Source organism: Protopterus annectens, chromosome 10.part0 (assembly GCF_019279795.1).
Source record: "Protopterus annectens isolate FY-2018-M chromosome 10.part0, PAN1.0, whole genome shotgun sequence".
Classification (NCBI taxonomy): Eukaryota; Metazoa; Chordata; order Ceratodontiformes; family Protopteridae; genus Protopterus; species Protopterus annectens.
The window spans coordinates 1,778,534,839-1,778,559,304 of record NC_056744.1 but is presented as its reverse complement, the minus strand read 5'-3'; the positions used below and the strand labels follow the sequence as shown (position 1 = coordinate 1,778,559,304).

The 24,466-nt window shown below is 38.4% G+C and overlaps 1 protein-coding gene across 1 annotated transcript; it reads right to left on the bottom strand.

Annotated features, from left to right (window-relative positions):
• Window positions 1–4,735: 4,735 nt before the first annotated feature.
• On the bottom strand, window positions 4,736–10,942 carry LOC122814010 (claudin-4-like). Its single transcript, XM_044086592.1, has 2 exons — window positions 10,851–10,942; window positions 4,736–6,813 (listed from the first exon to the last, which is right to left on the bottom strand). The coding sequence occupies exon 2, from the start codon at window positions 6,781–6,783 to the stop codon at window positions 6,160–6,162; it is 624 nt and encodes a 207-aa protein (XP_043942527.1). The 5' UTR covers window positions 6,784–6,813; window positions 10,851–10,942; the 3' UTR covers window positions 4,736–6,159.
• Between the last annotated feature and the right edge of the window lie 13,524 nt (window positions 10,943–24,466).

The following is a 24,466-nucleotide window of genomic DNA, read 5'->3' as shown; positions in this document are numbered from 1 at the left end:
TATTTTTCTCAACCCTAGGTAGCCAGCTGTCCATGTGGTACCAGAAATACAGAGAAAGGAGACTCTGGCACCTTTAAAGGGTCATACATAGAGTTTTTATTCTGCCTTTTTTGTTAAATAGAAGCCTCGTTTCCCAACCCACATCCCACCCACCTAGAAGCAACTGTTCCTACACAACTCCAAGTCTGAACCAATCTCTTTGATCTTCTACACTTTAGATTAAAGCCTACAGTTTAGAAGTTTTAAGCATGTGGGTGCAAAATATTGTAGTGTGTCTACAGTTGGTAATATGTTTCAAAAGATTAAGAAACCTGAAAGCATAGCTAAGATGACAAGAAAAGAACCTGAGCACAACTGTGACAAAGAAATACCATCAAAGGAATCATGGGTGTTTGTCAGTCACTAACCCTTCCCCACAATCTATGATCCAGCATTAGCATTACACTTGTATGTGAAACAGGCTAAATCAGTTCCTGATGTCAGCTTAGATACAATATCTGTACCTTAGTCTGGGCTTGAAGTGAGATTCTACACTAAAGTACGGAGACATACCCCATGCTGTAGGTGAGACAGTCATAAACTATTTTACTTTTGCTGTCTGCACTGCAGGTAAATAGGGAGCAGAATAGGTGGGGGAGGGGCAGTAATAAAACTGGGCTTGTACTGGTGCACCTGTGAGTAACAGTGAATTAACTCATTCATCCAGGTTCATAGGTTCATAGGTAGGTACTAGGCTATTGGCCCTAGGGCCTATATAAGCCTAGCCAAAAGGTACCCTGGCTTTCGCCACCCAAGAAAATTATTTTCCTATGCCACTGTCGAGCAGAGCCACAGAAGTGATCCCCTGGGTGAATTTCCTATTTCCCATCCAATCATCAAGATTTTTCTTGAAGAGTGCTAATAAGGAGCTTTGCTTGATATAGATAGGTAGTTTGTTCCAGAGTATGGGACGTCTCTGGGACAGGAATCTATCCCTCCAGCATGTTCTGTTTATTGTGGTGACAAGGTTTAGGTCCCTAGAGAGTGTAGCTCGTAGGGACTGGGATTTCTTTAAGTGGAGTGTTTCTGCCCTACCATGATACAGGCACAAAATGGCCTGTCAGATTTAATTCGCAAAGTGTTGTACTTCCTGAGAGGAACCAATAGAAAGGGAAACAGGTGAGGCTTATATTGCAGCATCTCAATAAGTCAGAAGCTGACTAAAGTATCAGTTTAGTCACAATTAATGGTATAATAAACCAGCCTGTTGGACAAAAGAAAATATGGGGCAGGTGATGCTAGAGGTTAGGAAGATGTAAATCCAAGGATAACATTCAGGGAGTTAGATGAAAGTTTCAAATCAATCCTAAAAATGGCCATCATTAGTCTGTAAGTCAACCAGACAAATGACTTCCTCGACCCACATACAACTATACTTAAAAGTATATTAAATAAAAGATCACAAAACAGTAGAAAACAAAAAATTCACTTACCCACTGTAAAGTGATCTTCCAACCCCCAAAAAAGTGTACCATAATAAACCTCCATATCACAGTGCCATAAAAATACAAAACAAAGCATTTTCACAAAATTTCAATTAACCTTGCACCACCTGCAGCCCCAGAAACATAAATATACCAACAAAGAGATCACATAACAGTGGAGAAAAGAGGTAAACTCTAACTCGTACTAAACACAAATCTCCATATCCGTACCAGAACACATTTTTATGAAGCACACACACACACACACACACACACACACACATATATATATATATATATATATATATGAGGGTCTACCTGAAAATATCGAAAGACCACATCATCAAAGATGAAATCATCAAGTCAAGATCTTTGAAACTTTAAAACATCGAACACCCAGATCATCGAAAACAACCCCTGGGAAAAAAAACACTCTGCCATCATGGTGAACATTGCCGTTTCCCCACTTTAGTTTTATTTCGGAGTTGGTATATTTAGTTGCGGGGTGTGGGGGGGAGTAAAGCCCCCTACTTTGGAGGGTTTTACTTGCTTTGTTGCTTGTTTTTTTGTCCTGCTGGCCAAGTGGTTCTTTTCTTAGGATAGGTTTTGGAGTTCCGGGTGTTCTCGATGATTTTGTCTTCGTTGAGATGGTCTTTCGATAATCTGAAGTAGACCCATATGTATATATATATATATATATATATATATATATATATATATATATATATATATATATATATATATATATATATACATGCATACACACACACACACACACACACACACACACACACACACACACACATGCACACATACACACATACACACAGTTCCCCTTCAAAACATCGAATACTTACATTATTTAGCGAATCTTCACTATGTTGAACTCCTGAAACTATGGAAAAGAACCACAGGAAAGGAACCACTTGGCCACCATGGAGAACTTTGCCTTTCCTCTACTGTAGTGCCATCTCGGTGTTGGTATACGTAATTGGGGGGTGTGGAGGGTGAAACCCTCCACTTGGAGTTTTTTTTTTGCTTTAGTGTTTGTTATTTTTTTTTCTGGTGGTTGACATGTTCCTTTCCCAGAGTTTATTTCCTTTGGCAAATAATTATCATCTTGCTAGTCTGAATCTTACAGCCCAATGCCAGGGGATTGTGATGGCTCACAAAATATAGGCATAGCTCATGACAGGACCAACTCAGGAGAAGCTGATATAATCCTTCTATTATATATGTTACTGTAATGTTGGGTTACATTATGCTGGCTCTAACAGTCACAGGGATTCCAGATGGCACCAATTTTCCATTATACATACTCCTGTAATTTATGGTTCACTTCTGGAAGATGCACCACTGAAAGGGTCTCAGCCTGCCACCCTATTTCCATTCCACATGCAAGTGTAACATTTTATATATTTTTAGTGAATATGCAAATAAAAACATTTTGTATTGAAACTAGCTTTACATTATACATGCAGGTGTAATACTGGGTCCAGTTCTGATGCTTATACCAGTCAAAGGGTTTCAGGCCGGTACTGACTTTACATTAACCATGCCTCTGGAATATTCTACACAGTTTATTTTTATTTTATTTTTTTATTTTTATTTATTTGTTTGTTTATTTATTTATTTGTTTATTTTTGTTAACCACGTCACCCACTCAGTATGAGCATCTCTTTTCAGTCTAGTTAAATGAGTTGCCCTGAGTCACATGCTAAGCAAACTGAAGACTGATGGCATCAAACCCGCAACTATAATGTGAAGCTTGATTCTGCAGCTGTGAAGGATCAAACCCGCAACTATAATGTGAAGCTTGATTCTGCAGCTGTGGAGGATCAAACCCACAACTATAATGTGAAGCTTGATTCTGCAGCTGTGGAGGATCAAACCCGCAACTATAATGTGAAGCTTGATTCTGCAGCTGTGGAGGATCAAACCCGCAACTATAATGTGAAGCTTGATTCTGCAGCTGTGGAGGATAAAACCTGCAACTATAATGTGAAGCTTGATTCTGCAGCTGTGGAGGATCAAACCCGCAACTATAATGTGAAGCTTGATTCTGCAGCTGTGGAGGATCAAACCCGCAACTATAATGTGAAGCTTGATTCTGCAGCTGTGGAGGCTATACCAGTAGTAGGGGTTCAAGCTGGCGCCAGCTTTCCATTACACATCCTTTCACAATATTTCATTCAGTTTTTGAGGATGTAAACATGAACGGGTTCAAGCTGGCATCAGTTTCCATTACACATCCTTTTACAATATTTCATTCAGTTTTTGAGGATGTAAACATGAACGGGTCTCAAGCTGGCATCAGTTTACATTACACAACCTATTACAATATTTTGTTTTGTTCTCGAGGATGTAACAATGAGAGGGTTTCTGGCTGGTATGCTGACACCAGCTTTCACTTATAAACACCACTGCACAATTGCAAATTGTGCACATTTCTGAACACTGCACCATAAGATGCTACAAACTTTGAGAGGCTGCACAACAGGTTTCTTACAGTGATGTAAAGTGTTGAATTACAAGTTAATATCTAAGGAAACATTTAAAATGCAACATATATATATATATATATATATATATATATATATATATATATATATATATATATATATATATATATACATACACACATGCACACAGGAAGACAAAACTAAAAGATGTAGCAGATGAACGTGTTACATGACAAGTAGTTTTGGAAAAATAAATAAGGACACAGTTGGGGAAGACACCTCACTTGGCTGCAAGAAAGCATGTTTAAAAATAATCTAGTGGAAATAAATTCATATAGAGGGTGGTGACAACATAGCTATCTGGAGCACATTGAGGAAGGGTGTGGCAAAAAAGTCAAAATGGCAACTAGTAACAAGAACACACAGGTGACCTTACTTAATCAGAGATCTCTGTTTACTTACATGTTGTTATGCTTTGTTTTCCTACTAATTGTTGCCTCTTTCATATAAATCTTAAAAAGGGATCATTTACAAATGTAGCAAACACTGCAACTGATATCTTGTCAAAGTTTTAAACAAGCACCCACAAACACCGCCACACGTGCTCACATACACACAGACACACACGCACGTGCATGCACACATACTAACACGCACACACACACACACATACACACACACACACACACACACACACAAACGTAAGTGCATGATACGTGCATTCATGCATGCATAAATGTGTCTACAGTACATGCAATTTTATACAATTAAATTTACGTGAAGTATTCATGAAACAAACTCTTAGGATGCTCACAGTTAAATAAAATATTTATTAGTTTTGTACACAAGAACATATATCACAAATATATGTAGTCCATATAAAAGTACATATTTTACATATATAGAATAATATTTCCTATTATTACAAAAATACAAAAGTCACACTGATCAGTACATTTTTTAAAGTTTCACAACACATCATGTTAGGTACAACATTGTACATCTTACCTAAATAACTTCACAAAAAAAGCTGTGTTTCTCACCTGAATAACCCTAAAACAGTCATTAATTGCACATAAGTATAACTGCATAATGATATAAAATAAATACACCAATGGAAAATACATTTCTCTGTTGGAAGTCATTACTTACAGTTCAGTAAGGCATATAATATTCAGGGTAATGGAAAATAAATGTTTTATGCCTGAACTGGACTCACAACAAGAGGGTACCGGTGTGCCACTGCAATAATAAGAGGGTTATCTTTAGCAGACTAAACTGAGGGGTGACTGCAAGCCCATCTGTGCTGTGTTACGTATCCATTACTCTTTATAATACACATGATGTGATTAATTAACAAACAAGTAAGGGAGCAGATGTAATTGAGGCGGTTTACTGGAAATGTAACGTAATAAAAAGCAGTCACCTGCCTCTTAGTAATTCACTGATACCGTGGTAAGGTCAACATATTTATGAGTATGACAACAGACAATGGTAATTGTTTCACATTGCAGGTATATTTTGTATGCCTGGAACTAATGCACAGAATGTGTCACTTTTATCCCCTGATGCATGTCTGTAGGGCCCACAGTTTGCAACTAATGAAATTACAGGGAAAAAGACATATATGGTTGCATAATCACATTGAATCCCCAGTTTCAAACTTTCCATAGCATTCAGTGCAGTTTTCTCTTCTGTTTATTAAAGAAAATGCACTTCAGTAACAAATGATGACCTGTTTTATCAGCATGGTAACAGCAATCCTATTACACAGTTTTTGGAGTTTACAATAATACAATGCATCAGCTTAGCATGACATCACACTCCTTCATAAAAGCCCTGCTGTAACATTAATTTGTAGAAAGAGAGCACTGAATGCTGGGAGGTGATCTCACATGCTTATGGTCAGAATGTGGGTAGGACAGCTGATTTGAATCATACTGATCTTGAGTCATGGTGAAAGACGCTAATCTTAGAGTGCTGCTTCTTGTGGTCACACAGCAAGACCCAATAAGGAGATAGTTTTGCTTCTTTCCTTGAATCAGTCAGCCACTTTCTGTATATTATCTTTCCTTTCTAAAAGATATTTTACAAAAACATCTGTCCCTTTAGTACACACAACATCTCCAGAAACATGAACTTGCAGCTGTTATATATCAACTGTTCAAAGACATGGGGAAGTCGCAAGAGGTCCAAAGTCTGTTCCTGATGAATAGTCCCTGGTAGGGCATGTACTACACATAGTTTGGTTGACTTGGTTTGCTGGCAGTGTATTTTGCAGAGTAATGGTTGTCCTTTTTTGGGCAGTTACAGCACAGCAGACCCCCACCAATCAGAAGCAGTGCAGCACCTGCCCAGCCAATGTAGAGGGAAGTCCCCAGCTCCCGTTTATTGGCTTCAGGTACTAATTGGTTGTAGAAATCACGGATGACAACATTTGCAGTCCAGCAGACTGGGATAAGCAGAAGTACACCAGACAGGACAAAGAGAATCCCTGCCACAATGCAGATCTTGGCCTTGGTGTTCTCATCGTCCACACAATTGGTGCAGTTGCCACCAACAATGGCAGCAAATATTCCAATGATGGCTAAAATAATGACCACAATGGTCAGAGCTCGGGCTGCTTGAAGGTCTTGTGGCAAAGCTAACATCGAATCATACACCTTGCATTGCATCTGTCCTGTGCTCTGTACCACACAATTCATCCATAGACCCTCCCAGATTGTCTGAGCCGTCACTATGCTTTGGCCAATGAAAGCAGTGACCTTCCACATGGGTATTGCACAGCATGCAATTGCTCCAATCCAACCAATCACTGACAGAGCCAGGCCGAGGATCTGCAAACCAGCTGATGCCATTCTATTTGCCAAACACAACCTCTACGGTAGCTGTGAAAGGACAAAAAACACACAGATGTTAAAACATTTTAATGTAATAATAGTGATTCAGATATTCTTACATAACTACAATATTCATTTTATATTTTTTGCATTTATCTAAACAGTGTTATTGTCTGAGCATCTTTATATGAAATTAAAACTGACACTGTATCCTGCATAATTAGAAGTTCAATATACACTTGACTGCCAATCATTAGCGGACCGGAGTTCCGCTGTGGCGACCTTAGCTGCCAGGGAGAAATCATTATTTTAGTTAGCATTACTCAAATTTTTCATATTTTACATCACCATTTCGCTACATAACCTAAGTTGTCTGCTCTTCCTGGTGATGTAGCAAACAGAGCCCACTGTCGTGTAAATTGTACGTTGTTCTTGTTCACAAGGATCCATATCAGGCAAGAACATTGACCAGAAAGTGTTTTCATTTGCCTGGGCAGGTCTGGAACCTACAACTAGTGGCAGTGGAACATGATATAATTTTTTGGCTCCCAACACACTTGTGGCAAAAACTGGATTCCTCTGTGATTAACTTTTCCTGTTACTTTACCCAATACTTCCAATTTCCTGTACTTTTTTGATTTACATTATATTCTAAATAGCCTATTATTATTTATTATTTAATTTATTTATTATTATTATTATTTTTTATTTAATGGTGTCTTAGTCGCTGTATTATTTTCTATGTTACTTTTTATTAGTAAGAGTTTTTTGTAATTTCTTAACTACTACTGAAATTTAGAAGCATAGTTGTTGAGAAGTCCAGAACATCACTTTTATTTCAAGTCAAATGTTGAATTCCTTATGAGTATCAAATCTTTAAACCCTGAAACCAGATTGCACATTAAAGCAAAGTAAAGGAATCATACCTCTCAAAAGCTGGACAAAGCCTGGCAAAATGGGGGGACGAAGGCCCAAAAGGCCCAAAAATAGGGACATATTTTAAATATTGCTTTTATAAACTTAAAGCTCCTAGAGTAACAAGGTTTTGTTAACATACATTTTCTGAAGGATTTGAAGTCTGAAACTCAAAAAAGTATATCATTATTTAGTGACTTCACTTCTCTCAACTTCTCAGTGGTTTGCCAGAAAAACATACATTTTATGAGAAACAGACCAAAAATATAGGGCAAAAATCTGAAAATTCTGCAAAAATATGGACAGTTGAGAGGTATGCTTAAATGAATGTATGAGGGGCAATACATACTGGGGAGAGCAATTACTTTAAAGGGGAGTTTAGCCAAAATGGAAATATTGGTGTGAACAATTAAAGTAGAGTGAAAGAGTGTATACATATATATATATATATATATATATATATATATATATATATATCCATATATGGTTTCACTTCATATACTCGAAATGCTGAAATCTCGAATTTCAGCATTTCGAGTACATAAAGCCGAAACCATCAGAAGACAGAAACCCTGCAAAGCCGAAATCAAAAACACGAACATACATACACTACACCACACACAAACCACAACACCTACACCACAAAAATCATAAACAGAACAAAACACCACACATACACATACTTACACTAAACATAAGCAGGGGGAAAGTCCCCCTGCACCCCTCACACCCCCCTACTTTTATATACTAACTCCGAAATTGCAGAAACAGAGAAAAAACAAAAACCTCAAACACACACATTCTACAGTCCCTTGCACACACACACACACACACACACACACACACACACACACACACACACACACACACACACATCGCACATACACATCAGTTACAAAAATGCTCACATATACTCACTCACCTGAAACTCCAAACACCAACATCCCAAACAAATACTTCCCATAACGTAGCATCACTGCATAAGCACAAATTCGACATATGTGGATTTGCGCTTATGCACTTTCGCTATTCTAAAGTTTCGGCTTCATACACTCGAAATGCTGAAATTCAAGATTTGAATTTTGAGTATAAGAAGTGAAACTATATATATATATATAGAGAGAGAGAGAGAGAGAGAGAGAGAGCAAGAGAGATCTAGTTGTGTAGCTAAATTAGTTAATGACATATGACTTAATGTGACATAAAATAATATGCTGTCATTTATTTAGTTATTAGTTCTTAGCCAGAAAGGTGGTCTGTCCCATGTCCCTTTCCAAACACATTTTAGTGAAGCCTGTCAAACTGGGAAAATAAGTAAACATGGAGAAGTTGGAGAGACTCCACCCGGGATGGCAACAACATGCAAACTCTATGCAGTTACTGGAAGTCAAGACTTAACCCCAGTATACTGACTTGTAGTGCAAAGAACTGTAGGGCACAAGGCAAAGCTCAGTAGTGTCATTCTTGTACAAAGCAATGACAGACACCAAATCTCAGAAATTGGCTGATATTACAGTATCAGTAAAGAAATGCAAACAGTACCTTAGTACTTGGACACTGTGCAATCAATGTTCAGAGGTAAATGGCTGTGTCAGTTTTAAATAAGCCCATTTTATCATTATGTTACTACATTGTCTATAACTTAAGCATCACTGTTCCTTCTTTAACATTTCATGCCATCACCGACTGTATTTATTATGAAGAAATCTTAAAACAGGCACAGAACAGCTCATGAAAGCAATAACAATACAAACAGCAAGTCTCAAAGCACTCATTTAACCTAGTTATGACCTTATCATGCTAAGACATCTAATGCTGTAAATTAAACAGATATCTGAGAAACACAATGAGGGAATCATGGGGATATTTTACCGTGATCCATTAAAATAAACAAAGGACTGCACTAAGTAGAAACATTCCAAAAATGTATTATAAAATTATATCCACTAAGTAAGCATAGTTGTTTATTTTCTATACTCATTTCTTTGCAACTATTTTATTAGTAACATGATGTGTAAACTTTAGAGTAAACAGATATATGTTCTAGAGGCTTTTCAATCATTGAAATAAACAAAATGATGAAACCATATCCATTTTACAAATAGATATATATATATATCCATTAGATAGCAGAAACAAAAATAATTTAAGCAAGAGATGCCAAAAATTGTTAGTATTAGTAATTGCAAATGGACATTGTAATATTATTTTGTTTACTGGCAAAAAGAAATGCTCTATTTTTTCTTCAGTTAAGAACATATTGGAAAATATACCAAAATAAAATCGGAGTTGAAAATGTAAAGAGAGCTAACCATGGAACAGAATGTAAAAATTCAGTTAAAAATAACTCATACAGAATCTGATGGGTCTCACAAAGAATATTGTGCTGTCTGGCTAGACAGCAGAAAATTACGCTCACAGAACTCAGAATAGACATTTTCATGAATTTCATGTTTTATGCAGTAATGAAAAAATCCCACCACCAATACCATCTCTAGCTCTGGCTACATCCCTCACACCTCTTCATAAATAAAAATCACTTCCTATGTTATTATTATTATTTTGAGAAAAGATAAACAGGTTTTTTGTACACATAAAAAAGTATTTGCTTTTCTCCTGTCATCAACAAATTCTCAAAGTCAGAGAAAAGCTAATTTTTAAGTATACTGTTTTAGGAGAGAACCAACTTGCTTCTAATGGATAGAATGGTTTCACTGGGTAAATCAAAATAAAGAAAATAGCAGAAAAGGAAAATTCCACAACAAAGATTACAATGACAAAAGGGTTTGATATAGGGATTAAAAAGATAAATACAAGAAAAAACAATTTCAGATTAAAGGCTTTTAAAACTGGAAATAAGTTGCACAGGGACCTTTTGGAAATGTTATAGTGTGCCATAGGGTAGCATTTAAGGAAAATATATAGTTAATGAACAGAAACACAACATAGGTGCATAAACATACTTTGAAAAACTAAATAAAGAGAATCATAATAATAAAAATCTGTGAGAAAATGACATTCTGAAAATTACATAGAACTCCACAGTACTACTGTCAAATAAATACATAACCTTGCATCTCACCAACCAGGCAGATAAAACTTCTCATTGTTAAAAAAAAATCAAGTTTCAAAAGGTAGTTTTTCATAATTAGCTGGATAAAGTTACAAACCTGGAAAGTTAAAGAATGTTCTTAATTGAGCAACAGGAATGTGGCTTCTTCACCGTTCAGAATCCCTAATGTAGCTGAATTCTTTTCCTCACATACCACTGACTCCTTTTTACCTGTACTTTTATACTCTCTACAGAATAAGCCCTGCCTTGGATGATGTCATCACTCTGATTCAGGCTGTCACCTGATACAGATGGCAATAAAGTCACAGGTATCAGTACTCTCAGTCTCAGTGAAACCGATGACAAATCTTCCGGGAAAATGACATTCCAGGTAAGTAAAGCAATCTCTTCGCCCCACCTTGTCACCAGCAACAACAACAACACTGTGTACCTGATATGTTTACTTTCAAAGTGAAAGCATCTGTAACATTTGTAAGGAATTAAATATGTGTATGAATGTGCACACTGTACATTATGTAATTTTTTATTTCTGCTTTAAAGTTGTAGCTTAGTTTTCTCATTTAGGCTTCAAAATAACCACAGTTAGTTCTCAATGTGATGTGAGGCACATGTTAGACTTTAAAGCTGAGGAACTGGGTATGAATCCTTTCAGTCCCCACTTGCATACTGTATGACCCAAAACACATAGTACAACTTAGATAACAGTGTGAAACAGGCCATATGAGTAAGCAGTTAAACTGCTTACACACCTGAGAGAACATGCTTCTGAGCATCTCAGAAACCATATAGAAAGGAGATAACTCTAGCTGATGAAACCACAGTTTATAGTGATAATCTGGAGATAGCCCGTTTTAGTACAGAACCATTTATCTGAAAATAACCTTGATTACAGACAACTAAATAAAATTATATATACCCTTTGTATGTAAGGTGGGAGTGTGGGGAGTATTACAATAATATGAGGGTGTGAACAAGAACTGATTATTTCCAGCAGCACACCCGACTCTGTCAATAATGAAATATAAGGTAAGGTAATGAAATGTGAAGTCTGACAGACCAGGGTTTGATTCCCAAGCCATTATACGTGTTGTGTGACTCTGTGCAAGAACAAAGCGCTTAAATCACTGTTGAAATTACTTGTGCTGAAAGTGCACTTCTTAATTAAAAAGGTACATCAAAAATAATAATTGGGGGGGGGTTGGAGGATAGCATTATGGTTAAGATGTTTACCTCACAAACAAAAAGCACAGGGTTTGATTCTCACTGAGGAAAATTATCTAGACTTATAATGGTCCACAAAGGCAGCTAGTCTGGTACTTCCCTATGAATAATCAGAACGTTTATTTTAGTAATACCTGTTGAAGTTACTTCCGTTAAATAGCATGTCATTTTCAGCATCTATATGTACATTTAACCCTTTACAAACCAACTCCCTATCTAAATAGAGGTCATGCATGAGCCACAGCTCTACCAGAATTAGATTTAGGTCATGTGTAGTAGGTTTATACTTTGAAGGCAGCCTTTTCAGAAGCATTACAGTTTCCTTCAGCGACCTAATCCTGAGATTATTCTTATGGTTGCAGTACTCTATGTAACATGAGAAATATGACTCTTTTCTCCAAACAAAAGTTATATTCAGGCATCTTTTAATTTATAGAATCAAAAATCACATCTATAACTTTTTGTTCCAAAGTTTGAATCTTGCTTCCATCTGACAACACAGAACCAAAGAATACGCAACTAAAACATCTATGCTACCATGCCAAATACATTTTCTTCTTTGCTGACAAAGATCAAATGCTGAACAGTTAGGGAAAATCAGAATTATTTGCTCAACACAGAACAATAAAGGAAGGACCACCGTACAGATCACATCAGTATTGTGCTTAACCATGGGATATACCGATTTTCAAGATTTTAAAGTTTATGAGTTTTGTATTGAGCAGCATGCAATGATTTCTTAGCCATCTCTTCAAAGATGGGGCAGAACAACAGCTATAGGTAATTAGTGACAGAATGTGCCTGGACAATGACTCAGACAGCTGTGCTAAGAAAGGGTAGGGTTCAAAGCTGACACTAATCTGAGCAGTGTTTTCAGTATCTCATTTATAGATGGGTATGTGTCCAGCTTTATCAAACAGCAGCAGAGCTCTGGATATTACTTTCTTTCACTGTATAAAGTTCATTTGTTGGTTATTATCAAACATAAACAATAGGTAAGCATTATCTGAGACTTCCATTGACTGTGACTCCCCTTACCTTAGGGCTTGAATAAAGGATTCTAGATACAGTGCAAAAAGTTGCACTGAGAGTGCTGTCAAGCTTTATGCATCTTCCTAGGTAAAATAAATGAAGGCATATTACTCATTGTGATGATAGGAGGTACTGCCAGCCATGCAATTAGAAGTAGGATAGTGGATGTATGATTTGTGCAAGCACAGCTAGCTGGAATGTTGTAAATAATTATGTCATTTGTATATCAAACTGATTTGTACAGATGCTTGTGCTGAAAACGTATTTGTGAGGTTTGCTTGTGTTAAAATATATCAACAATGTACTCTGCTGGAATGAAAGGAAATGCCCATGTATTATTGCTGAACTAAATGTATATGTTTTAATAGAGGATACTGGGACAGCAGAGGTTAACCAGATAGCTTACTTTAAGAAAAATATGGGAAATGTAAATGAGCTGTTAAACCATTAAACGTTACCCACAATGCTGAATAGGAGCAGAGACAGTGGGTCTGGAAGAAGCATTTGTTCATTGGCTCAGTAAAAAGAGAGAAAGCCCAAGGTACTGCCATAATTATTTAGATGTGTATTGTAGCTATCTATGCTAAATTCCTGTCTCAGCTTCAAAGAGGGATACTGTGAGAACCTAGAGTCAGGAGACCAGATGATGTCATTCTGTAAGCCTTCTTGGATATTATATTTTACAGGGAGTAATCTCTGAGTATTGAATATTCTGTTTTGGGGAACATGACTAGAAGGACTGCTCACTTATTTTGTTGTGCCTTGCTCTATCTAGTAAGTTATTAGGGAATAGTAATTCTCCTAGAGTCAGTCAGCAATATAGTGAAGCATTGTTTAGAGATTGTTTTTCTTTATCTGTATGAGTCTGTCCATCAATATTATTTTTAATATATCCTGTAAATTTAACTCTGTGGTTTACTGTAACTATATATTCAGTATTTTCCTGTTCTTCTATTATTTATTATTAAATATATTTAAAACTTTTATTGTGACTGATCCTTGTCGAAAGTATTTAACCTTTCAAAGTGCATACATGTATTTGGTGACACTTTGTGGACCACTCCAGAAGGCCTGGCTGTCTTGGTCAACTACTACCATTTGTATTAGTATCAATATTACACAGTAGAAGTAGACACCCTTTGTTAAGGGCCTTAGGGTAGCTGATTGTGGAGTATCTGGTGGTGGTGATAACTACTGTATACTCTGGGCAGAAGAGGACATAGCAGGTAAATCTGTTCCAGCCTATCCCAGGTGTTCGTGTGTGTGTGTGTGTGTGTGTGTGTGTGTGTGTGTGTGTGTGTGTGCACAATCAAATCTCATCTGGGCTTACAGAGAGAGTACTAGAGGTCTTGGCTTGGACAGTCGGCTAAGGACCTAACCCTACAGCTGTACCGGTGGGGAGTATTATTGGGGACCTGGGGGATACAGAGAGATCCAGATCCAGGGCTGAGTGTGTGCCCTGTGTACTCTTAACGGAAATTGTGCTTGATGCAGAGAGGTCTGTACCTGGAAATACTGAGTGTATCTATTTGTATTCCAACTACACATTCCTCTCCAGTGTCAATGGTGAGGTTTCAGGCTCCCTAATTACTGGCCCAGTGTGGGAATGTCACATATTGGTGAGCAGAAGTGGGATATTAACTGAACTCCAGTAGCTGAAAGCAGTTGTCACTAAAAAAGGTGTACTCTCAAGCAGTCACAAAGTAGACATTCAGAGTTTCATATCACAATAGTTTTATTTATTTTTTGTTAGCTTAGTTAGTCAGGAAGAGCAGGCAAGGATGTCAGCATTAGATTATGGCAAACTAACAAGTAGCCAGTTGTCTGAGTTTTGCCAAGCCAAAGGACTGGGGCATGCCAACCTGACTAAAAGGGAAATTATTTCAGCCTTAATCACAGCTGCAGCACAGACCACCAACCAGGAATAGAGCTAGTCTGGCAATGGGGATGTTCAGCTTTCAGAAACAGAACAGTTCAACTTTTCCTCAGAGGGCTTAAAAATCTGTCTGGAGTTAAAGAGACTTGAATTGCAGGCCAAACGTTTGGAACTAGAATCATTAGAGAGACTGCTGCATTTGGAGGCTGAAGAAAATGAGAAACTCATAAAAAAGCAGAGCGATTCTATCAACAATGCAATGGTTAGAGAGTTTTCTATGTCCATTTAGGACAAAAATAACTGAAAAGGGTTTTCACTGTGCAGCTACTTTCTGGTTCTGGAATAAATATAGCTATGGAATAATTTCAAGAAGGATACATGACACCTCATGTCAACACTGTGATTAAGATTCCAGAGGAAGGGGGGGTAACTAATCGTGTTTATATCATGTTATCGAAAGATGAAAATAGCGAACGCTATTTCATCGGCCCCAAAACATCTAAACATGAAAATAACGAACATTCAGAACAGCAAATTTTTTCCCATGGAAAAAATTTGCTGCTCCAAAACACATACACACAACACAAGCACATCAAACAAACAGCAACCACACACATACACTTAAATTCCTACATCTAACGCTACACTAAACTAAACATACACTACTATCTACCCACTTACCTTAACCCAAACCCTAACCCTAAGGTCTGTCACTATCGCACACTCACCTAACCTGGGCCCTAACCCTAACTCACTTAAACCGCCTCTAACCCTAAAGTCTGTCACTATCGCACACAGGCCTAACCTGCGCCCTAAGCCTAACTCACTTAACCCTCCCCTAACCCTAACGTATAAACAATCGCACACTTACCTGAGCCCAACCCGTAACTTTCCACCACAGCGCTAAGAATAGCGAAGCCACAGAAATGGCCAACCAAATTCTTTCCAGAGGAAAAAATTTGCTGTTCTGTAGCTTCGCTATTCTTAGCAGTTGCTGAATAGTGTTCGATATCAGAACATTCAAAGTTTTAATACTTCAATGTTCCGATATAGACACAACTAATCATAGATGAAAACCTGTACAGCACAACAGATGAACCATCATATACCAGATCTCTTTTTACTAAACCAAACTTAGTTTAAGCCTTAGATATATTGTGTTGCCTTCCTTGCAGTATGAGGTCTGTTGATATTTAGCTCAGAAACCTGACAAAATGCTCTCTTCAGTAGTTTGACAAAAATAACAAACAAAAGTTCGACTTGACCAACAAGAGCAACTTTATTTCTTACAGTATAGTTGTAAATCCATAATTCACCTCAGAACTATTTAATTGCTTGTTCAGATACGACAGTTCCACCTTCGTTGACAGTTCTGTTATTTGTAGCTCTTCCACAAGCTCATTCTGGGCTGCCCTTGGGCTATTACTTCCTCACAAGTTCTTCTGTTTCCTGCATGGTTCAGTCTCCGATATACACCAGCCTCTGTGGTCGACTCTTTTGACAATTTACTTTTTGAAATTACCCTCCTTGCTGCAACAGACCTGCTGATTTACTGATTTACTATTCTCAGACACCATCAAAGTAGACATGCACCCCCTGCCACTTCTGAAAAAAGTCTTCTTTCATCAGGGGCCATATCCACAACAGGGACAATGTTTCTGGTCATCTGCTGTTACTGCTCAGTAACATTCACACAACAGGGACATCATTACTGGTCATCTGCTGTTACTGTTCAGTAACATTCACACAACAGCGACCTCATTACTGGTCATCTGCTGTTACTGCTCAGTAACATTCACACAACAGGGACATCATTACTGGTCGTCTGCTGTTATTGCTCAGTAACATTCAACAACAGGGACATCATTACTGGTCATCTGCTGTTGCTGCTCAGCAGCATTCACACAACAGGGACATCATTACTGGTCGTATGCTGTTACTGCTCAGTAACATTCACACAACAGGGACATCATTACTGGTCATCTGCTGTTACTGCTCAGTAACATTCACACAACAGGGACATCATTACTGATCATCTGCTGTTACTGCTCAGTAACAATCACACAACAGGGACATCGTTACTGGTCGTCTGCTGTTACTGCTCAGTAAGAATCACACAACAGGGACATCGTTACTGGTCATCTGCTGTTACTGATCAGTAACATTCACACAACAGGGACATCATTACTGGTTGTCTGCTGTTACTGCTAAGTAACATTCACACAACAGGGACATCATTACTGGTTGTCTGCTGTTACTGCTCAGTAACATTCACACAACAGGGACATTGTTACTGGTTGTCTGCTGTTACTGCTCAGTAACATTCACACAACATTGACATCATTACTGGTCATTTGCTGTTACTCCTCAGTAACATTCACACAACAGGGACATCATTACTGGTCATCTGTTGTTACTGCTAGGTAACATTCACACAACAGGGACATCGTTACTGCTCGTCTGCTGTTACTGCTCAGTAACAATCACACAACAGGGACATCGTTACTGGTCGTCTGCTGTTACTGCTCAGTAACAATCACACAACAGGGACATCATTACTGGTCATTTGCTGTTACTGCTCAGTTACATTCACACAACAGGGACATCATTACTGGTCATCTGCTGTTATTGCTCAGTAACAATCACACAACAGGGACATCATTACTGGTCATTTGCTGTTACTGCTCAGTAACATTCACACAACAGGGACATCATTACTGGTTGTCTGCTGTTACTGCTAAGTAACATTCACACAACAGGGACATCATTACTGGTTGTCTGCTGTTACTGCTCAGTAACATTCACACAACAGGGACATTGTTACTGGTTGTCTGCTGTTACTGCTCAGTAACATTCACACAACAGGGACATCATTACTGGTCATATGTTGTTACTGCTCAGTAACATTCACACAGCAGGGACATCATTACTGGTCATCTGTTGTTACTGCTCAGTAACAATCACACAACAGGGACATCGTTACTGGTCGTCTGCTGTTACTGCTCAGTAACATTCACACAACAGGGACATCATTACTGGTCATCTGCTGTTACTGGTCAGGAACATTCACACAACAGGGACATCATTACTGGTCATCTGCTGTTACTGCTCAGTAACATTCACACAACAGGTACATCATTACTGGTCATCTGCTGTTACTGGTCAGTAACATTCACACAACAGGGACATCATTACTGGTCATCTGCTGTTACTGGTCTTTAACATTCACACAACAGGGACATCATTACTGGTCACCTGCTGTTACTGCTCAGTAACATTTACTGAATTATAATAATCATTGCCATTTCTATAATCTTTCAAGCCACATTTTTATTAATGTTGCATTTTTAGCACTCAGCTTCTCTACTTCAGATATTAATAACAGTGTTCTGTCTCAACATTAGTAAGACTCAGTTTTGCTTTCAAGCTGTTAAAAGCTTTTTTAGTTTTGTCATGTAACTCATATTTTTCCATCATCTTTCTGGAGCCTGATGATATTTGGTCTCATATTCAGTAATTAAAATCGAAATATAGTCAACATTGCGGTAAAACAGACAGACTAAAAAGGCAACATGAAATAGCAAAATATCTGCCTAAACCACATATTTGATACCACTGGTGATAAATTTAATAACGCAGTTCAATAGCCTTTTCAAAGGTCTGCATTAATGGATTACTGGGAGGTACAAAAGTGTTTCTAAGTTTTGTTGCACATACATCAATAGGATTATAGTTACCGAACATTACTGTCAAATTTAAAGATCTAACAAAACATTTGATTTCAATAACAGTCTTTGTAATATATGTGCTTTTAGCTGGAATAAATGTTAAACATTTACTAAGTATACCAATTTCATGTCATTCAATGAATACTTGGATAAATTAAATACCAGTTCATGTCCATTAATTAGTTTTTCATTTGACTTCTCATCATGTGTCACCAGCCTGCTTTCTTGCCCTTTGCATTGTTCCAATGACTCTTCATTTGAGTTCTTGGCTCCAGTATCCAAAGTAGTTGCTGTTGTAAACTGGGAAAATCCACTCAGCCTAAGGCCGATACCCATGCAGATTTATAAAAGCATATTGCTGATCAGAAGCCCATGGTTTAGCCAGAGAAGAATTAGGGACCTCATGAATTGGCTCACGCTCCCATACTAGCATACCATCTTTTGCATTGGGCCATGATAAAAACTTGGCCAAGTTTAAAATTGTTTAGATCACTTTTTAGTTTATGTTTCTTCGTTTCAATGAGCAATTGGTAAAAGCTAAAACATAATCAAGTGTTTCATGCAAACTGTGTGATTTGAATAGTGAGATTTTACCTTCTTTTAGTTTTTTTGCTTGAAAATCATCAAGGAGTATTTGAGTGAAGGGGATATAATAAATAGAACCAAGTAAGCTGTGACAAAATGGATTGTTTTGTTACAACCTGATAGGGGTTCCGGCGTAAACACTGTGGTGCCATTGAAAACTGTGTTTAAGGTACACCCCCTCAATCATTAATTGTTTGCTATTGCTTTTAATTGTTTTTAATTGTTTTATTGAATTTATTATATAAGGGTTGATGTTTTCGTTTGATGTTATGGTCTGATGAAGCTTTCTATATGCGAAAGCTCTTACCACTTTATACTGGATTAAAAATAAATTTTACTTGCCTTTGACTGAGTTGGCTGGTTCTTTCATTTGTTTTTTCTGCTACTCTAAGAAATAGGTTTCCAGTTGGCTGCAATTACACAATTTCTTAAAGAAAGATAATATTGTTTGTTTTTAATTGCCTTTGAAAACATGTAACATTTGCCATTTAGACTTGCCTAACAAAATAATGAAACAGATACATGCAGACATGTTCACCAGTGTGCAGTATACAGGATACCAGGACACATGACATACATTGTAAACCATGACATAATTTTGGAGATCCATACCACGCATATTGTACCATTAAGATCTTGCGTAACAAGATAATGTCTCCAGCAAGAAGAGTCCTGTCTGTTAAAAAACTCCTTCAAAGATTAGTCCTAGCAACCCCTTAACTGCAGTCTTTGCTTTCCTTTAGATACTTTTTCAATACTGCTACATCTCTTTCCTTGTTAAGTCTCCAAACTACCACACTCTGCTCTATTTGGGGGCTGATCATTATCTGGCAGAGTAGTAGGATGACCTCCTTTGTCCTGGAGCCAGTTCCTCATAAGATATATCCATGCAACCTTATCTACAGCCTTGTCCATCTGTACCTGATGAACACATTGTGCAGTTACAATCACAGACCAGCAACACCATCACTATGCACCTCATGGTCATACAGTGCAATTGCCCCCACCCACCACCACCATCACTGTCACTTTGTACCTTATGTTCACTCAGTGTAGTTATCACCACCACTGTCACTCTGTACCTGATGGTCACATAGTGCAGTTACTACCACACACTACCACCAGTACTGTAAGTCTGCATCTGATGGTCACATAGTGCAGCCACTACCACCCACTACAAACAACACCACCACTACCATCACTCTGTACCTGATGGTAACATTGTGTGGTTACTACCACCCACTACTACCAATACCATAAGTCTGTACCTGATGGTTACATATTTCAGTTACTACCACCCACTACCACCACTGTTACTTTGTACCTTATGTTCACTGTGTGCAGTTACGACCTTTGCCATCACTGTGTACCTGTTTGTCACATAGTGCAGTTACTATCACCTACTACCACCACTATCACTTTGTACCTTATGGTCACTCAGTGCAGTTATCACCACCACCATCACTCTGTACTTGATGGTAACATTGTGCAGTTACAACCTCCCACTACCACCAATACCATAAATCTCTACCTGATGGTCACATAGTGCAGTTACTACCATCCACTACCACCACTGTCACTTTGTACCTTATGGTCACTCAGTGCAGTTATCACCACCACCATCGGTGTTTATCTGATGGTCACATACTGCAGTTACTACCACCCACTACCAGAATCACCACCACTACCATCACTCTGTACCTGATGGTCATATAATACAGTTACTACCACCCACTACCAGTAATACTGTAAGTCTGTACTTGATGAATTACATAGTGCAATTGCTACCACCCACTACAAACAACACCACCACTAATGTCACTCTGCACCTGTTGGTCACATAGTGCGGTTGCTACCACACACTACAAACAACACCACCACTACCATCCCTCTGTACCAGATGGTCACATAGTGTAGTTAATACCATCCACTACCAACAACACTACCAATACCATACCTCTGTACCTGATGGTCATGCACTGCAGTTAACACCACTAGCACTGTCACTCTTCACCTCGTGGTCACTGAGCGCACCAATCACCATCATGTCATTTGCCTGTTTGCTTTCTTGAATATCATCTCTGGCCAACATGTGTTTTCTCACAAGGTTGTTCTGCCTCAAATGTTGCACTTCATATGTGTTTAAACTAAAGCTTAGCTGTCACCACTCCAGTCATCTAGCCAATTTCTCCAGCTTTTTTCCCAGGTTCCTCTCTATCCTAACTATACATCTATCTTGGTATTGTCAGGTCAGTACTGTTCTCCATGAAATAAATATATTAAAGAACAATGGATGTAGTACTGAAAGTGCATCAATACACCTGTTGGCACCTCTCTGTCCCCCGATATAGTTCCACTAACCACCACCCTGTGTGTGCTGCCTTTTAGTCACATCCCTGCCGACAGTAAAATTTTTTTATTGACCCAGAATCCTACATGTTTACACAGTGGTGTTTCTGGATTCTCAGGTTAAGTGCCTTACTGAAAACCAGGTAGACAATGTATACCACAGAGCTAGACAAGTTAATACAGGCAGGACCATTTGTTTACAGATTCACCCTGATTTATGTTCTGGAGCTGGAAGTAGTCTAGTATGGCACTTCTAGACTATATCTTCTTGACTTATGTTCTGGAGTTAGATGTAGTCTAGTATTTATGCTCTGGAGTTGGATGTAAACTAGCATAGTGCTTCTAGACTACATCCACCCTGATTTATGTTCAGAAGTTAGACATAGTCTGGAAACACCATATTTAAAGACATTATTTCCTCAGAATCATTTCTACAATTTCCCTTTTATTGGTTTCAGGCTACCAAGGCTATAATTACCAGAGCTTTATCATGTTGCTGGATGCTTTATATAAAGGCTCCACAATCATTTGATATCTCTCCACTAACAGTAAGCTAAGGAACAACTCTTTCAGATGTTATGGAATCTATTCATGTTAGACAGAAGTGATACTCTTGCTACATGCAGGATAATTGTAGAGGACAAGTCCTGAATATGTGGAGCCATGCCTTACATCACGGTCCTTTGAACATGCATATTTAAAGCTAACTAATACTTTCTATTTCCCAGATCTATGAATCCAGGATTCAGCAGTCAAAGCAATACCAGGAAAAAAATACAGTAAAAACAGATTTGCTGATAATGCATGTTTCCTGCATGCTTTTGTGGACAGGCATTAGAAAGTTGTTTAGTGATTCATACTTGAAAGCTTTTTTTATATATTTTAATTTGTTATGTACAGTTCACAAGTGTATTATAAGGGGGCAGCCTGCATTACATATGGGTATGAGAGGACCCATGGGAGTCAGCTTAAGCAATCAAAGCAAGTCCCACAGGGAAAACGAACCAACCAATTCTAGGACAAGCCCAGGTCAGTGTAACCAAACAGGTCATGCATGATACCAATGTCCAGTGAGACAAGGCAGGGAACAAAAGTCATGGGAGTCAGCAAGCAGGGGTAGCACAACAACAGTGGTGGGTTGCCTGGGCACAACCCTGCACCAAACTACCCTAAGGTTCTGTGTCCTAGCCTAATAGAGGGGAAAGACACAATTGAAAATGGGGATAAAGCATGAGACATAACTATTATTAGGTCTCCAGTGGTTAAAAGGGAGCAGTGTGTCCTGAGGAATTTACTGCTCTGAGGTTCATGGTAGGGACTCCTTTTCAGGTACCATCGCCTAGGATATATATGGATTTTGGAGGAAAACAAAGAACCAAGCAAGTAGCTGTGTTCAGTGATACCCATGTGGATGGTCTAATAGGAAATTATTTTGATAATGCAGTACCTTGTGTACACATGGTTATATGCAGCTGGGAATGGAGGCAAGCGTGCAACTATGACAAAATGGAGAGATGCAGACAGTGCCCCCACCTCTAACCAAGGCTGGTGACAGGACTACCTAAGGAAGGAGCTAGTAAATCTAAATCTGTGTCACAGCTGTTGAAAGATGCTGAGCTTCTCTTGCAGGGGGTGACTTAAAGGGTAGAGTTAATGGCAGCACCAAGCTTAAATTTGAGGGGACCATTGTCGGAAGATTTCAGACTTCCTACAAAGAGGGAGATGCAGACAGTCACAAAGAAAAATCTGAAGCAGACTCAGTTCTGAGAACTAGACAGTGGTAGCTAAGAAGCATCTGATCCATAAAGATAGGAGGAGTCCCTATACTAGGTCAAAGGGTTATTGTATGAAAAAATGCACTCCTGAAGGAGATCAGGATGGTAAACTGATACAACTGGTAATATCAAAGGACTACTAGTGGGCACTTTTGGCCATAGCCCATGATATTCCCTTTACAGGCCATGTGGACATAAAGCATACAAATAGAAGGCTTATGTAGTATGTCCCCTGGCCAAGTATTGCAAAGAATGTGAAGGGGTACTGCAAGAGACATGAACAGGTGAGCAGTGCCAAAATGTTGTCAATGTAGGAGGAACAGCCACAGTTGTTTGATGTCTTTGCATATTATTGTGGAACAATTTCCGAGAGTAACTAATGACATTGTGGGTTCTCTTACAAATTCAAGCTCCAGGGGTAAGAAATATACACCAGTGGTAGCAGACAATGCTCCTAGATACTCTAAGGTGGTGGTTCAGTCCTGTATTAAGGCATATAAGGTGACAAGATATATTTCCCAAGAAAAATACTAACAGATAATGCTGCTAATATCATGCCAGAACTGCTGGCTTGTTTGTGGAAGCTTTCTGGTGTGAAGCATTTAAACAATTGCCCTACCATAAACAGATAAATGGTCTGGTGGAAATTCCTATCAAAGCTAAAACCTACCTGTCTAGCAGCTGACCAACTCCCTAATGACTTCTTAAAAACTGCTGCAAGCTCCATCGCTTATCCCATATCTATCCTAATCAATTGATCCATCATGGAACAATATGTCCCCATACCATGGAAAATATCACATATCATCCCCTCCACAAGGAAGGCCCATCTAAATAGCTCTCTAATTATTGGCCCATTGCCATTCTCTCACCCCTAGCCAAAATCTTAGAGAACTGTATCCATAAGCAGCTCCTAGACCACCTCACTATAAATAACCTCTTACCTAGTTCACAGCAAGGCTTCTGTCCAAAACACAGTACCTCCACAGCCCTCATAAGTTTCACTAACTACATCAACCTCCTCAAAAACAATGGACAACTAGTTTCTACTATATTCCTTGATATATCCAAAGCTTTTGATATGGTATCTCACCTGCTACTACTCAACACTCTAGCCTCCTTCAACTTCAACTCTGCCACTCTCGAC